Source organism: Leuciscus leuciscus (genome assembly GCF_965113295.1).
Source record: "Leuciscus leuciscus genome assembly, chromosome: 3".
Classification (NCBI taxonomy): domain Eukaryota; kingdom Metazoa; phylum Chordata; class Actinopteri; order Cypriniformes; family Leuciscidae; genus Leuciscus; species Leuciscus leuciscus.
Window position 1 is genome coordinate 43,960,963 of NC_138727.1, and position 14,844 is coordinate 43,975,806.

General features: G+C 38.2%; 1 protein-coding gene across 6 annotated transcripts in view; it reads right to left on the reverse strand.

Annotated features, from left to right (window-relative positions):
• Window positions 1-1,519: 1,519 nt before the first annotated feature.
• The window catches only part of dclk2a (doublecortin-like kinase 2a), a 54,515-nt gene continuing 41,190 nt past the window's right edge, over window positions 1,520-14,844 (reverse strand). For 4 of the 6 annotated variants that reach the window (XM_082163221.1, XM_082163220.1, XM_082163223.1 and 1 more), the window contains 7 exons: window positions 11,979-12,125; window positions 11,632-11,765; window positions 11,405-11,482; window positions 10,788-10,884; window positions 9,188-9,274; window positions 8,713-8,826; window positions 1,520-3,484 (listed from right to left, as the gene is read on the reverse strand). In XM_082163221.1, coding sequence (XP_082019347.1) covers window positions 3,197-3,484; window positions 8,713-8,826; window positions 9,188-9,274; window positions 10,788-10,884; window positions 11,405-11,482; window positions 11,632-11,765; window positions 11,979-12,125 — 945 coding nt within the window. In that variant the 3' untranslated portion in view covers window positions 1,520-3,196. Of the gene's footprint in view, window positions 3,485-4,956; window positions 4,970-6,577; window positions 6,661-8,712; window positions 8,827-9,187; window positions 9,275-10,787; window positions 10,885-11,404; window positions 11,483-11,631; window positions 11,766-11,978; window positions 12,126-14,844 lie in introns of all 6 variants that reach the window. The other 2 variants (XM_082163224.1, XR_014204195.1) reach the window with 2 other exon arrangements.

Below are 14,844 nucleotides of genomic sequence, written 5' to 3' on the forward strand. Positions count from 1 at the left end.
ATGATGTAGCCTATAAAAAAAAAAACGGGACACTTTTTGGGGGGTTAATATCACTTTGTAGACTTTTCAAAACAATACTTCTGTATTATTTTGCTATAAATAAACGTTGTAGCCAACAGCTTAGAGCTACGATTTTACTTAGGGCCATCGCTAAAGTTTACAATCCGGGGGGAAATAGCTGAAAAGTAGGATGTGACCGGAACTGTCGCCCGGGGTGTTAAAATATATTGTCTTTAAACACGGGGACACCTAAAGGATGTGTTTTCTCACCTTTGTTGTTTTATGTCTGTACAAATGAGACGAGAATGCAAAATGATAAATTAGATATGGCACTGATTGAACACTGTGGAAGAAATGGAGTAGGCAGAGAAGCAGGTTTTGAAATTAGAAAAATTGTGTAAAGCTAGTTATTCTTATTAAGGAAATTAAAAGGATGTTTGGTTGGTCAAGGACGGTGTTTTGCAAAAAGTTCAGTTCATTTAAAAGTGTTTAAGGTAGGCCTGTTACAGTTTGCAAATAGCATAGCAATATAAGGGTAGGCATATGCTTAGGCTAAAGCAGGCAACTAAAGCAATATAATATTCTTCCTGAACCCAGACCTTTGTACACTGTGGGCATTATATTTTAGTGAATTTTTCTGACGACATACATGTCACAGTTTTAAGTCTGGATGTCCTGTATAGAGCATTGAGTGCTTTTCTTAGAGATACCAAATATTTGAAGGTTTCACTGTGACAACAACTTCTCCTTGGTCTATAAAAATGACTGATATATTAATTTAATGATCAAATTTGGCACTTAGGACTTAATGCATGTTAGGCTTTTGGGTAGACACAACAAGTAAATAGGGAAATAAACTGTATATCAATATTCCTATGAAATATTAGATATTATTATGAAAATATTGACAATTATTACTCCCATTATTACACTTCTTTTTTCATTACGTGTTACCCCAAGAACACATCAATATGCAAATTAGATACAGTGTAGGCTATAGATACATTGTATTGAATAGAACTACCCATTTAACCAACATATTGCATAAAGTAAAATGGTACATCAATTCATTCAATTTTGGAACCTGAAACCTAAAAATGTATTGGTGAATTAAAAATAAAAATAAAAATCCCATTGTTTTTACCTATACTTTTTATTTCATGTCTTTTTACTTTTTAAACAACTGAGTACTGGTGTCCACTACAGAGGACGTAGCATAACATGAATAAAAAATATTTTTTTTTTTTTGGTTCTCAGGAGGACAAACCTTTGTGCCATATGCAATAGGTCTTGTGAATAAGTGATAGGAAATAGAGTGATGTAGGAAATATGAATGTGTTATTCGTTTGATTGGAAAAAAATACAAGGAAAGACACCCCAGGTGTCCTTTAGCCCCATTCTCCACCCACAGATGGCGATGTTGCATTAGGCTACACCTGCTTTTTTTTATGCTAGAGGAAGTAAAACCTGAGCTATTGGTTTACTGGGATCGTTCCGTAATAAGGACAAGACAAGGATAAACAACAGCTAGATAATTTTATTGCATTTCCTTGATTATGAGATGATATTGAACACTAATAGAAAATAACATCTATTAAACATGAAATATAGCCTTCCAGAAATGATACTGAATTTTGCCATATTTGTCAAAACCTTGAACATGTCAAAATCAGTTCATTATGTCATATACATTTATTAACAAGCTTCATCACTCTCTTTGAATCAGGGCCATGGTGAGCAAAGAGATAACAAGTACAGACAGTACATGGAGAAATAGATGACAAATCCAAGACAGATTGTAATCTAATACTATAAATCAAAATATCGTGCACTTAATGACTCCGGCTTGAAAAGATCAAACTATTCTAAAATACAATTTCACATTATGTCTAATCTGTACAAATAAATTAGCAAAAGAACAGAACTATTAACAATCCCTACAGATTTCTTGCTTTGCTGGCTCATATGAAGGCAACTCTAAACTACTGCAGAATGACTCCAGAACACAGTAGTGCAATATAGGCACACCCTCTTAAAAACACACCACCACAAATGCAAGTTGCTTTCTTGTGTTTCTTCAGCAGAGTCAAAAGGTCAAGCGGTCTATTCTCAAACATACTTTCAAGTTTCAGCAGGACAAGTTTCTTGCCAGTTTCAAAGTCTTTCTTTCCAGTAGCATATTTAGATCCACCCAAAAACGTGTTTCCTTTTCATAATCGAGACGTGGGCTGTCCATGTCAGTAAACACAAAAGCAGAGCGGATCTTTGATATCCAAAGCACATATATACAATCAATCACATAAAAGTTTTCAAACCCACCCTGGGTGCTGGAATCCGAAGCCAAACTGGAAGAAGAAAGCAGGGAGACGAGCAGACGACCACTATACAGACAGTTCTGACTGTACTGTTTGGCTGGAATACAGCACAGGAATTTTTGCTCTGTTTTTTGCCCCGATTTACTGCTGGACGAGTCAATTCTATAGTTGCTGAAAGTCGGAGGCTCAGAGCCAGTCTGCAGATTTAAGTTGAGAGATTTCACAGAACATCGCATAGTGTATGATGGGCACAGACCCCACATTTTTAGCGTCAGACACATTTGTAATGCGTCTCCTAGCAATGAGGCGAGTGTTACTGTGTGAGTTTGTTGTGTTGGGAACGACCTGAAAGTGTGTGATCCTCAGTTAGTGTTTTAAAATCTGCTCAGATTTAAAAAGTTGTGTAGCGTATTCCAGCCTTAAAGTCACCATGAAATCCAAATGGACTATTCTTATTTTTTATGAAGTATTGCATTATTATATATGATTTGTCCATGCACATCAAATTTATTTATTAAAATTCATGTGCCCTTGTGATCTTTAATCAAATTAACTTCCGGGACGGGATAACCTGTCACTCACATGAAATCAATAGCAGACAACAATGATCCAATCAATTCCTGATGGACAAAATCAAGTCTTGCTCTATATGTATTCTTGTTCGAGAAGCTGTTTCACGCAGATGTACGTCACAATGGGTAAGAAAAGACTTTTGGCAACTATTGTCAACTCTTCCAGACTGTACATTGGGGCAAAAATCAAATCTTGTGCAGTGTATTCCAGTCTTTAGCTAGAATGAAGCGTTAAAGATTTGCAGAGCTATTTAATTATGTATTTATGTATATTTGGAATTGTCTCCATATTGTTTCCCCTAAGTAGAGTTATTCTTCCTTCGGCAAGCCCTTGTTAGCCTCAGTATTGCATTCTGGGAAGTAGGGAAGTGGGGCAGAGCGAGGGGAGGGCAGAGGTGCTGATGGTGTATTGGGGGTTGTTGAGGCTAAAGGCTCAACCAGAGCAGCACTCCTAGAATCCTCCGATTGGGCAGATGACCGTCTCCTATTTGAGCGTCGTCTCTCTGAATGGGTGGAGGAGGGGCTTTTTCCTGGAGGGGGGCTGCTGTCCTTACGCCGGCGAGAAAGCTGGATGGTTTCCTTATCTAGAGCTGTGTTCTACAAGAGAGAGACAATACTGCATGTTGATGTTCACATGAGGCGCACCCACCCAAAAATGGAAAGGAAATTGAAAACAATTCAGAAGGGAAAGAGTAAGTGAGATGAAGTTACAATCTGGGAGGTCAAGAAAGCGATACATTAAATCTTAAAGGGACAGTGCACCCAAAAATGAGAATTCTCTCATCATTTTCTCAGCCTCCTGTTGTTCCAAAATGATGGCTTTCTTACTTAAAACACACACGCACACACGTTGGGTTTTCAAGTTTTATGGTGATATTCCATAGACATTATGATTTTTATAATATACAAACTGTATATTCTATCCTCTAATCCTACCCATAACAGGAAACTTTCTGCATTAAAAAAAAAATTAAAAGCATAATCTAATATGATTTATAAACTGTTTTTACTCAAGGAGACCAAAAGTATATAAAAAAATATCTCCACAAGGTCAAACATTTCTGGTACTACTATCTTTGTGGGGACAAATGTATTATGTAGGGTGTAAACAATTTGTGCACTGGTAAAAGGTATACATTTTGTTCTAAAATACACATTCAATAAGGTTTGAGAGATTTTATGTGAGACAACATTATGCATGTTCCCACCATACAATATGATCCCATTAGTTGACTTTAGTTATAACTAAACTTGACTTGACTTGAGCTCATTGTTAGTTTGTGTTTATACATTATAATGTATAAACACAAACTAACAATGAGCTCAAGTCAATTAAAGACATTTTTCTGACTTTCGTTTGCTACTCCAACACTAAACCATTCTTCAAAATAGCATCTTTTGTGTTCTGCAGAAGAAAGAAAGCCATCAGAATGATAAATGTGAGTGAGAAAATGATGGCAGAATTCAAATTTTGCTTGACCCTTTAAGGTTTCAATAAAGCAGTTGATCTGTGTTTTTTCTTGTTGCTGTAACAGGAAACAGGTCCATACTAAGATATACAAGACATTATGCATAACCCAGTTTCATTGAAAAGTCAATACTATTGATTGCGTCACAGGTGGAAAAAAGACCACAGCAGAGAAAGAGACAGAAAATGGCAGAGAGCGAAAAACACCACTGAAGGTTATGGCAGGATTAAAGTGAGTCAAGAGCTCTCTTAGCGAGTTTTTTTTTTTTTTTTTTTTTTTTTACTGGGGTCCAGGGACCCCCAGGGGAGCCACAAGAGTCCAAGGAACTATTTAGAGAAAATTAGTGGGGAAAAAAAAATAAATAAATAAAAAGATTAAAATATATAAATAATAAATAATTAAAATAATAGATTAAAATTCAAATGTGGTAATAAATGAATAAAATAATAAATATAGATTTAAATGAGTTAAAAAGTCAAATTAAATAAAAATTAAATAAATAAAATGAAGATGTTACTGTCACTTTCTCCCAGTATAAGAGTATGTGTGAGGAGACGGCGGCGGGGAGGGAGGAGCATAGCAGTTAGTGTTAGTACATACCATTGCCTTGGAGCTAGTCAGAGGATAGCAATGCCATGGGAAGAGCAGAAGCAGAGGACAAAGACTAGTCTTACTCACAGAGCACATACACCACAAATTCTTACACAACACTAACATAACCTCTAACAGTTCAGCTGAGGGACATTTCACAAGGTCTCCTTCAGAAACACCAGCTTGCTTGCTTAAAGCTAAATATAGCCACTTAAAGGGACAGATCACTCAGAAATGAACATTCTGGATATTGTTTGTTCACCCTCATATTGTTCCAAACCTGCATGCTGCTGTTTTTAATATCCAAACAAGCTGTCAAATTCCAAAAACCACTATAAAAGCACCATAAATTTAGTCCATATGACCATCTAAAGCCATATGATAGCTTTTTGTGCCTATGTTGCAAGTCTGATGTAATGACTTGTGGTTACAAGACGAGAACCAATGTCAATGGCACAATATTTAATTTGAGAGCTGATTATCAGTGCATAATATAGCAGATGAGTCTCATAGCACTTCTTTTCTTCTTCTTTTTAAACATTTTATAGTGCTTTTTTTTATTTATTTTTTGTAGAGCCTGACAAACCAACATCGGTATGAACTGTTGATGTATGGAAAATATCCTTGTGATAGTTAATTAAAAACTATTTTTCTTTCAGTATATGGATTTAGAATGACATGAGAGTGAGTAATTAATATAAGTTTCATTTATGGGTGAGCTATTCTTTTAAACTGTGATATGATCTGGTTTCTTTGGTATGTTCCTCAGCTGATGTGGACAAAACCGATTGAAAAGAAAAAAAAACTGAAAAGAAAGCTGATAAAATGAATAGCACCTGTCCGGATCCTATTAGATAAATATACTGGCTGCAAAATGAAATAAATCAATTAAATGTAATAAAAAAGTAAAATAATCAACAAGTAAATCCCCATTTCATCTAAAAATTTCTAAACAAGTCTTTCAATCTTAAGTAAAATATTTTATCCAAGGCAATTTGTGTGCATAATTATGTATCTCTCTCTCTCTCTCTCTCCCGGTCATTAGATTTATTCATTTAAATAACAATACTGTGATGGTGGCAGAGTTTCATTCTCAAACCACTTTCTTTAAAATTTTGATGGCAATGGTCAAGATCCTAAGAATGAGGTTCATTTTGAGGACATTGGCAACTGCCATGAAATACTGTCTCTGGATTAGGTAACAGAGAGAGAGAGAGAGAGAGAGAGAGAGAGATAGAGAGAAAGAGAGAGAGAGAGGCCATCAGATTGCAGTGTTAATATTCAAGCAGTCAGTAATGCATGCATGCCAATACAAACCTTCCAACTAAAGCCCAGAAGGAAACAATATACAGAGCAACACAAGCCATATGGCTCAGAATATTACAGCAAAGTATTCACCATGAAAGAGCCACCATGAACATGGAGTGGAGTGAGGAGATGGGAACACAAAGTGGACTGGATTATGGTTGGGATGTAAGGTACATTATGGTATGATTATTGTGAGGCAAGACCAGAAATGCTGAAAAAACCCAGTGAGGGTTAATAGGAGGCAGACAGAGTACTAGATTTTAGTATAGAGTCATAAGCTCTCAAGCTCATTAAAAATAGATTTAGGTTTGGATTCAAATACCCAATATCCAGTGGCAGACATCACTTCGGGTCTTGGGAGAGCAAGGAAGGGATGTAGGTACAGCCCTGCCCTTATAGTTCAAACTGTCAAATGAGATTCACATCAATACACATTCAGCCAGAGACCCCGCTGCTGCTTTTTCAAGCAGTGTAGTGAACAAAAAAGGCTCTAGCAAAATCATTGCAAATATATCATGAATATTCAGTATACTGCTCTGCCCATGCTGAGTATTTTAAATGTATACTGAGGTCTTGTCAAAACTGCATGATGAGGTCAAGTTCTGCATGATGGGGTCAAGTTCAAAGAATGAGTAATAGACAATATTCTTGATCATGACAATATAGACGAGGTTAAGACCAATGACAACACTGAAAACACATTTACAGAAACTAACACCTTGATGACAATGAGAAGAACTAAGATAACTGGCAGTGAGGGGTTTATGGTGCAGTGAACTCGGATGGGAATTTAATAAGACATGAGGGTGGAAATGGCTGAAAATGCTTCTCCCATGTCTCTCTCTCTGAGCTCATAAAGTACTGCTTCAGCCAAACAATAAAAGGATTATGACTCCCTTGAGTCCTTCAGCCATTTTGAGGCACTATAGAGAGCAGCACTTACTGCACATTTTTCTGTATTTAACAGGATGTATATACATCACCGTTCAAAAGTTTGGTATCAGTCATTTTTGGTTTTGTTCTTTTTGAACAATTTCTGGAAAATATTTATCACAGTTTCCACAAAAATATTACTCACAACTGTTTTCAACATTGATAATACTAAGAAATGCCAAAGCACCAAATCAGCAAATTATAATGACTTCTTAAGGATCACGTGACATTGAAGACTGGAGTAATGATGCAGAAAATTCAGCTTTGCATCACATGAATAAACTAATGACTTGTAGTCATTGAATATAAGTATAGCAATATATTCAAATATATACAAATATATGAGTAAACAGCTCAAAGTGAATGGATCCTTGACCTAAGCCGGGGACACACTTAACGACTAGCTGAAACATTTTAAGACTGAACTAAACACACTTACAGACTGTTTCCATCGACTACAGCAGATTTCAAACACCGACTGTGAACACCGACTGAACGCGACTCGGCGCATTTGGGCATGATCAGTCGTAAGTATCAAATTACGTTACAGTCGTTAAGTGTGTCCCCGGCTTTAAAGGGAACCGCTGCTGAGGGATTTAAGTTTTACAAGTCTCTGATTGGTTGTAGTTTTTAACCATGAATTTGGCTATTAAATATGGTGACCGGGAGGGGTCACGTTCGGTTCTCTTAGTTTTGTCGTGGCCACAACATATAAACTCGTGGGAACGTGATAATATGTCGTGGCCATGAGATATTAATTTGTGGGAACGTCATATTATCTCATGGCCAAGAGATAATTTTTTTGAGGTAACGGCATCCTTATGTCGAGGTCACGCGATATAAAGTCGTGGCCTTGAGATCCAGATGAGATGTTGAGAGAACGAAATCTATTTCTCATGGCCACGAGTTAAGTGTAAACAACCTGCGTGATCATAGTTTTGTCGTGGCCATTTCCGATAATTCCAGGTTTCCAAGTGAACCGAACATGTCCCCTCCCGGTCACCGTAATTAAACACATTTTTGTTTTGGTTAATTATTTTAAATACAAAAGTTGAAATCACACGACTCAGTAGGTCTGTGTTAAATGGTTGAAAGGTGTGTTGAAGAAATACATTATCACTTAAAGTCAAATACATTTTTTTTATGGAGAAAATGAACGGGATCTTTAAAGCCTACTTGCGCCTGATGTGATGCTTTCTGAAGTCATTTCCAATTTCATAGCTCTGCAATATTTGGTGCTGTGCTTGTTTGCAATACAATAATCTCTCATATTTTCTGAGACTTAGCAGTTATGTAAGTCATGAGCGCTGAGAGAGACAAACTGATTGATTTGATGCTGGTGTCCACAGTGGCTGTAATTTCAGTGACGCTATGCTTTGGAATTATGTGTAATCCAAGTACTAATCATTAGGGACCAAGAGGATGACATTGGGGTTTTTTTTTTAATCAGTGAATATTAACAGGTGACAACAGCTGCAGTAATGATGGACAGACTGTTTCTCATATGTGAGTGTGTGTGCTCACCACAAGAACAGAGACTCCAGGGGAAGTGTTGCTCTGTTTCTGCACAGAGTTAAAGTGCTTTTTGAGTTTACCTGCCACCTCCATCTTCATATTGTTTTCCATTGCAGCATCCTCCTGTTGGTTATTGAAGTGGATTAAGATAGGCCAATCTAATGGTGAGCAATATACTGTAACTGTGTCCACCAGGGCATATTGACTAAATTGTAGGTTTCAGTTTGAAAATATATTTGAAACATAAATCAAAACCACCTCTAATACAGCTCAAATTACATCAATAATGTTTTATGAGTAAGTGTGCGAGTGAATCCGTTGTGGCCATCCATGCTGCTCAACATGCAATGCCTAAAATACATTTTGATTTTGATATATATAGAAATGTGATACTTTAGTGTAGCATATGCATTACACAACTCCACAATATTGACAAAAAGCAAAAACAAATCAAACATATACACCACTTAACCTTTCCACTCACATTTACAGTGACCCAGGGGTGAGACAACACGTCCTCTGCTGTGTATCTGGCCTCCACATTCACCTGGAGCATGTGACCAATCAACTCCTGTATAAACACATCATGATCATTCATTTGTTGCATTCAAAAGGTACACAAAAGGACAAGAAACAAATATTGTTTCGCATACAGCAATGCAACGCTGTTTGTTACCAGTAAAAAGCTCAGAAGAAGATATGATCGACTGATATGTTTACATCTCTCAACCAGTGTTTCAACTGTGGAAAGATATCAATATCAATAATAATATCTCAAGTAGCATTACATTTACCTCAGTCATTTAGTGTCGACAGTAGGTTAGTTTTGTATATGCACTATATTAGCCAATTCATTATATTTACTTAACCTGTAAGCAATGTCTTGATTATTTAATGTGTTTAAATAAATTTGTCATGAAAACAAGCTATGACAGCCACTGTGTAAATGATTACAATTAATTGGAGTAGAAAATTAACTTTATAATTAGATTTAGAAGTTAATGCAAAACCTGCCTTATTTGCAATTTACAGCATGATTATTGAGCAATGTGTAATTAAGGGACTCCCCATATGTGACCCTGGACCACAAAACCAGTCACATGGGTCAATTTTTTTAACTTGAGATGTATACATCATAGGATAGGACAATATTTGGCCGAGATACAACTATTTGAAAATCTGGAATCTGAGGGTGCGAAACATTGAGAAAATCTCCTTTAAAGTTGTCCATTTATGTTCGTGATTGTGCTGCATTCACTCACAAAAAGAAACGTTTTATATATTTACGGTAGGAAATTTACAAAATATCTTCATGGAACATGATCTTTACTTAATATCCTAATGATTTTTGGCATAAAAGAAAAAAATCGATATATTTTCCCCCATTCAATGTATTGTTGGCTATTGCCACAAATTTACCCGTGTGACTTGTGACTGGTTTTGTGATCCAGGGTCACATATAGTTTACAGCATTAGCTAAGATAGATTTTTTTAATCCTTAAGAAAATTTATTATAATATAATTTATTTAAACACTTATAAACATTTGTTTAATTAAAAACAAATGTGTATATGTGCATAGTTTAATTAAGAAAAAAGCAGCAATTTTATGTTTAGTTTTCTCCCCCTGCTGTACGGAACCCGTACCGAACCATGACTTCATCATTGTTTGTGTACCATTACACTCCTAATTTTTATATATACACATACATATACACACACATATATACACCCCATATACTGTACATAAAATGTAATTTTCTAAATTGAAATGTGATAAACATGTTAAAGTGTATGAAAACATTCACATTTGCAAACACAGCAAAACATTCTGCCATTCAGTGAAGAGAAAGATGTTTTAAACCTAGCATGCAAAAACAGTTCTAAAGCTGGATGGGCTGAGTGTGAGAGGGGGAGGATGTGAATGAGATGATGGTGTGAGTAGGATGAAAGAAAGTGGAGTGCAGCAGTCAGGACAGAGTATACAGGATGAAGAATGAAGAATGTGGAGATAAATGAGTGAGATTGAAACAGTACATTTTAAGAATGTAGCATGTGTCAAAATGTGTGTTTGTCTGTACTCACTTTAGCAGAATCAGTGATATTGTTCCAGAAGGGTGAAGGGAACTCTAAACGCCCTACCAGAATCTGATCAAATAGGTCATCCTGAAGGTTATTCTCACTACAAAAACAAATGCAATGCACACAGACACACACACAATATTTAATGAACACTACGCAATGAACAAAATGAGACTTTTAAACACTCTAGTATATTAAAGTCACCATGAAATCAAAATGGACAATTCTTTTTTTTATGGAATATTTATCCGTGCACATTATTATTTTTAATTTATTTTTTATTTTTTTTATTTCATGTGTCCTGGTAATTTTTAACCAAAATAACTTCCTCTTCCACTTGCAATAACATCTCTTCTCTACTCTGATGACGTGTTTATTGGCGCGACCGCGGGACAACCTGTCACTCACATGAGATCGACCAATAGCAAACCATAATGATCCAACCATCCAATCAATTCTTGATGGACAAAATCCCACCCTACATTTTTTCTTGTCCGAGAAGGATATAGGTCCTCCCTTTCACTAGGATATAGGTCACTATTGGAAAGAAAAGACTATCGCAACTACTGTTTCATGCTGACTTTAACATGAAGGACTGAGCAAGTTTTATCTAGTGTTACCTGCGGAAAGGTGGGAAGCCACATAGGAGGATATAGGTAATCACTCCAGCTGCCCAGATATCCACCTTTAGCCCGTAACTGCAGCGATGCCCGGATAGAAAGACACAGTCAATAACATTCATCCTCCAGCATTTTAAAGGCTATTAAACACAGATATTCATGCTTAAGTTCCATAGCAATCACACTTTTGATTATAAGAAAATCAAAAAAAAATCAATGACTCTTACCCTGACTCTGCTATGATTTCTGGAGCAACGTAAGTGGGTGTTCCGCAAACAGTGTACAGCGGGCCTTCAACCACTGTAGCCAAGCCAAAATCACCCAACTTCAAAGACTTTGTACCATTAGGGTACTCACACACCTACGACAAACAGTGAAAGAGGCAAAAGGGTTATTTTTATCCACCAGGATTTACATTATTTCCTCTTGACATAATGTACCTTAAGTAATTTTTCATGTACAAAGTGCAGTTTTTTCTTCACAGGTTTCGTGTCTCTATATTGCTGTGTGTATCAAAGATGTGTGAATTAAAGTATTCTTAGATCCATAGTCTCTGTGCAAGATGTGTTCATACCAGCAGATTCTCAGGTTTGATGTCTCGATGGACGATACACATTCTGTGCAGGTATTTGAGAGCTGCTGCCAGGTCGAATACCATCACACAAGCATCTCTTTCAGTGTATTTTGTTGAGGAGGTGATTGAATCAAACAGATCTCCACCCTGAAACACAAATGACAATACAAATAACAAAAAAATATATATTTTGTATAAAACACACTTTCAACTAGAGACAACAAACATTTTTTTCAGTCTATAAAAGTGGCCATTTAGTGCAATATTGCTGACAATATTACAAAGAATTCTCAATGCATTTGACCTACCTAATAATGTATGTTGGATCTGATTTTATACATGGGGATTTTATTGCATCATGAAAAATATTATATATTATAGTCATGGAACAGAAGAATGCAGACACGGGTGTTATTATCTGAATAGAGTTTATTAAATGACACACAGGATGTCAGCAGGTGAGTCTTTGGATTGCAGATAGTTATGGTGAAACTGGCATGAAAGTGACAGGTCTTATCTGTTGCAGGCTGAGATTAGAGTTGACTGGATAATGGTTATTCACAGAAGACAGAAGACTGAAGATGAAACAGTCCGAGATAGGATCGCATAGGTACGTCGTCAGGTAGAAGTTCAGTCAAGAAACGACGAGCCCAGGTCTGGTGACTGAGGATTGTGACAGTAACCCCCCTCCCAGAAGGCGTGACCTCATAGCTTGAAGAGGTGAAGGCGGAGGCTTAGGAGGAGGGCGTGGAGATGGTGCATGGTTGGTATCAGGAGATGGCGAAGGGATGGCAAGAGGAGCATCCTCACAGACCCAGAGCCCATAGACGACAGCCCACTGCAGAGTCGAGGGAGGGAGGAGCCAAGGTGGAGTAGAGGCTGACATCAACTGGGGTACGACAGATGGAGGAGGTGCCGATGGAACCCAAGGTGCAGACGGAAAGCCGATGGAGGGAGGGAGGAGCCAAGGGGGAGTAGAGGTTGACGTCAACTGGGGGACGACCGACAGAGGTGGAGCCGATGGAGAAGAGCAACATCGCTGGCACAGGAGGCCTAGGAGACGCCACGGCGACTATCGTCTGAGGAGGAGCCAGGCTGCCCAAGGACTGAGGCGATGCCGGTGTGATGGAGGACCGAGGTGTACCCGAAGGGAAGGAGGAGCATGCTGCAGCCGTAGGGGTGGAGGAACGCGTTGCGAAAGATCTGCAAGTCCATGGTGGAGGTGGTGTGACGACTGACCAAGGGGGAGCCGGTGGGATGAGGGAACCCGGTAGAGTCGAAAGGCAGAGGGTTCTGGTGGAGTCAACAGGTCGACGGGCCGAGACGATCTGAGGATGGAGGCGGAGCCACTGGATCTATCCGCTCAGGCGCTGATGGTGGTTGCAGGACCTGCGGCTCGCCATGACTGCTTGGCATTGCAGGAGATGGCGAAGGGCTGACAACCTCCAGCAGAGACGGGGCTGGAGAACTGGCTGAGCAGGGCGGTGATGGAGGCAAATTAAGGCTAGACAGGGTCGAAGGTAACAATCAGAGAAAACAAGAAGGAATTCATACAGTCTATGGTACTGTCTAGGAACAGCGATGAAAAATTAGAAATGGGGTGGGAGACGAAACCTCCGTGCTAAAGTCCATCAGCCAGCCCTCAGTCTCAAAATCCACCAAAATTCCCTCGGCCACTGATGTTGTGGGCTCACACCCCTGGTCAGACACACTGGAAAGCTCCTCTTCCTACGCGAGGGTCAGCGCTGACCTCTTATCTTCGGGCACTGGCTGACGTATCACGGCGGGTGGTGGCTCTCCGTCTGTGGGGGGCTCACACGTTTCCTCCGTGGTCGATGGTGGTGGAACAGACTCTGGGTCCAGCTGTGTCCTGGACCAGGGGTAGACCCTCTCCAGACACCGGATGATAGCATCCTCCAGTTCAGTCCAGAGGTGTCTGAGAGGTCTACGGGGTGATGGTAATTCGCCCTGAAACAGTGACTTCAGGGTATTGTCATCAAATGGGCTGGTTACGGCAAGGAGGCAGAAGTTCTGCCTCTGAAGATAAGATAGTTCGATTTGGCCAGCAAGCTAAGCAGGGTTGAGCCTGGTTAGTACCTGGATGGGAGACCTCCTGGGAAAACTAGGTTGCTGCTGGAAGAGGTGTTAGTGAGGCCAGCAGGGGGTGCTCACCCTGTGGTCTGTGTGGGTCCTAACGCCCCAGTATAGCGATGGGACACTATACTGTCAAAAAGCACGGTCCTTCGGATGAGACATTAAACCGAGGTCCTGATGTGGTCATTAAAAATCCCAAATTTGCCTGTTGGCCTCTAACCATCATGGCCTCCTAATCATCCATATATATACTGATTGGCTGAACAGAAACAGTGTGGGAAACAGTGTGCTGAGGTCTTGTGACAATTAGATTATATATTATATTATATTATATTATATTATATTATATTATATTATATTATATTATATTATATTATATTATATTATATTATTAGTTTAGTTTTATTTTATACAAACACTACCGTTCAAAAGTTTGGGAATAATGAAAATACTTTTAGAAAATGAATACTTTTATTCAGCAAGGTGCATTAAACATTTATAATATTACAAAAGATTTATATCTCTAATTAATGCTGACTTTCAGTATCCTGAATAAATGTAACATGGTTTCCACAATGGCTGCTGAAAATTCCACAAGGGCTGCCATCATAGAAATTATGATTATATTAAAATGTTAAAATAGAAAAGTTATTTTAAACGGCAATGGTATTTCACAATATTACTGTTTTTACTGCATTTTAATCAAATACAGTTAAGGCCCTTTTGGCTTTTGATTGTTAGTGTATGATATAAAAAAATATATATCAAATGA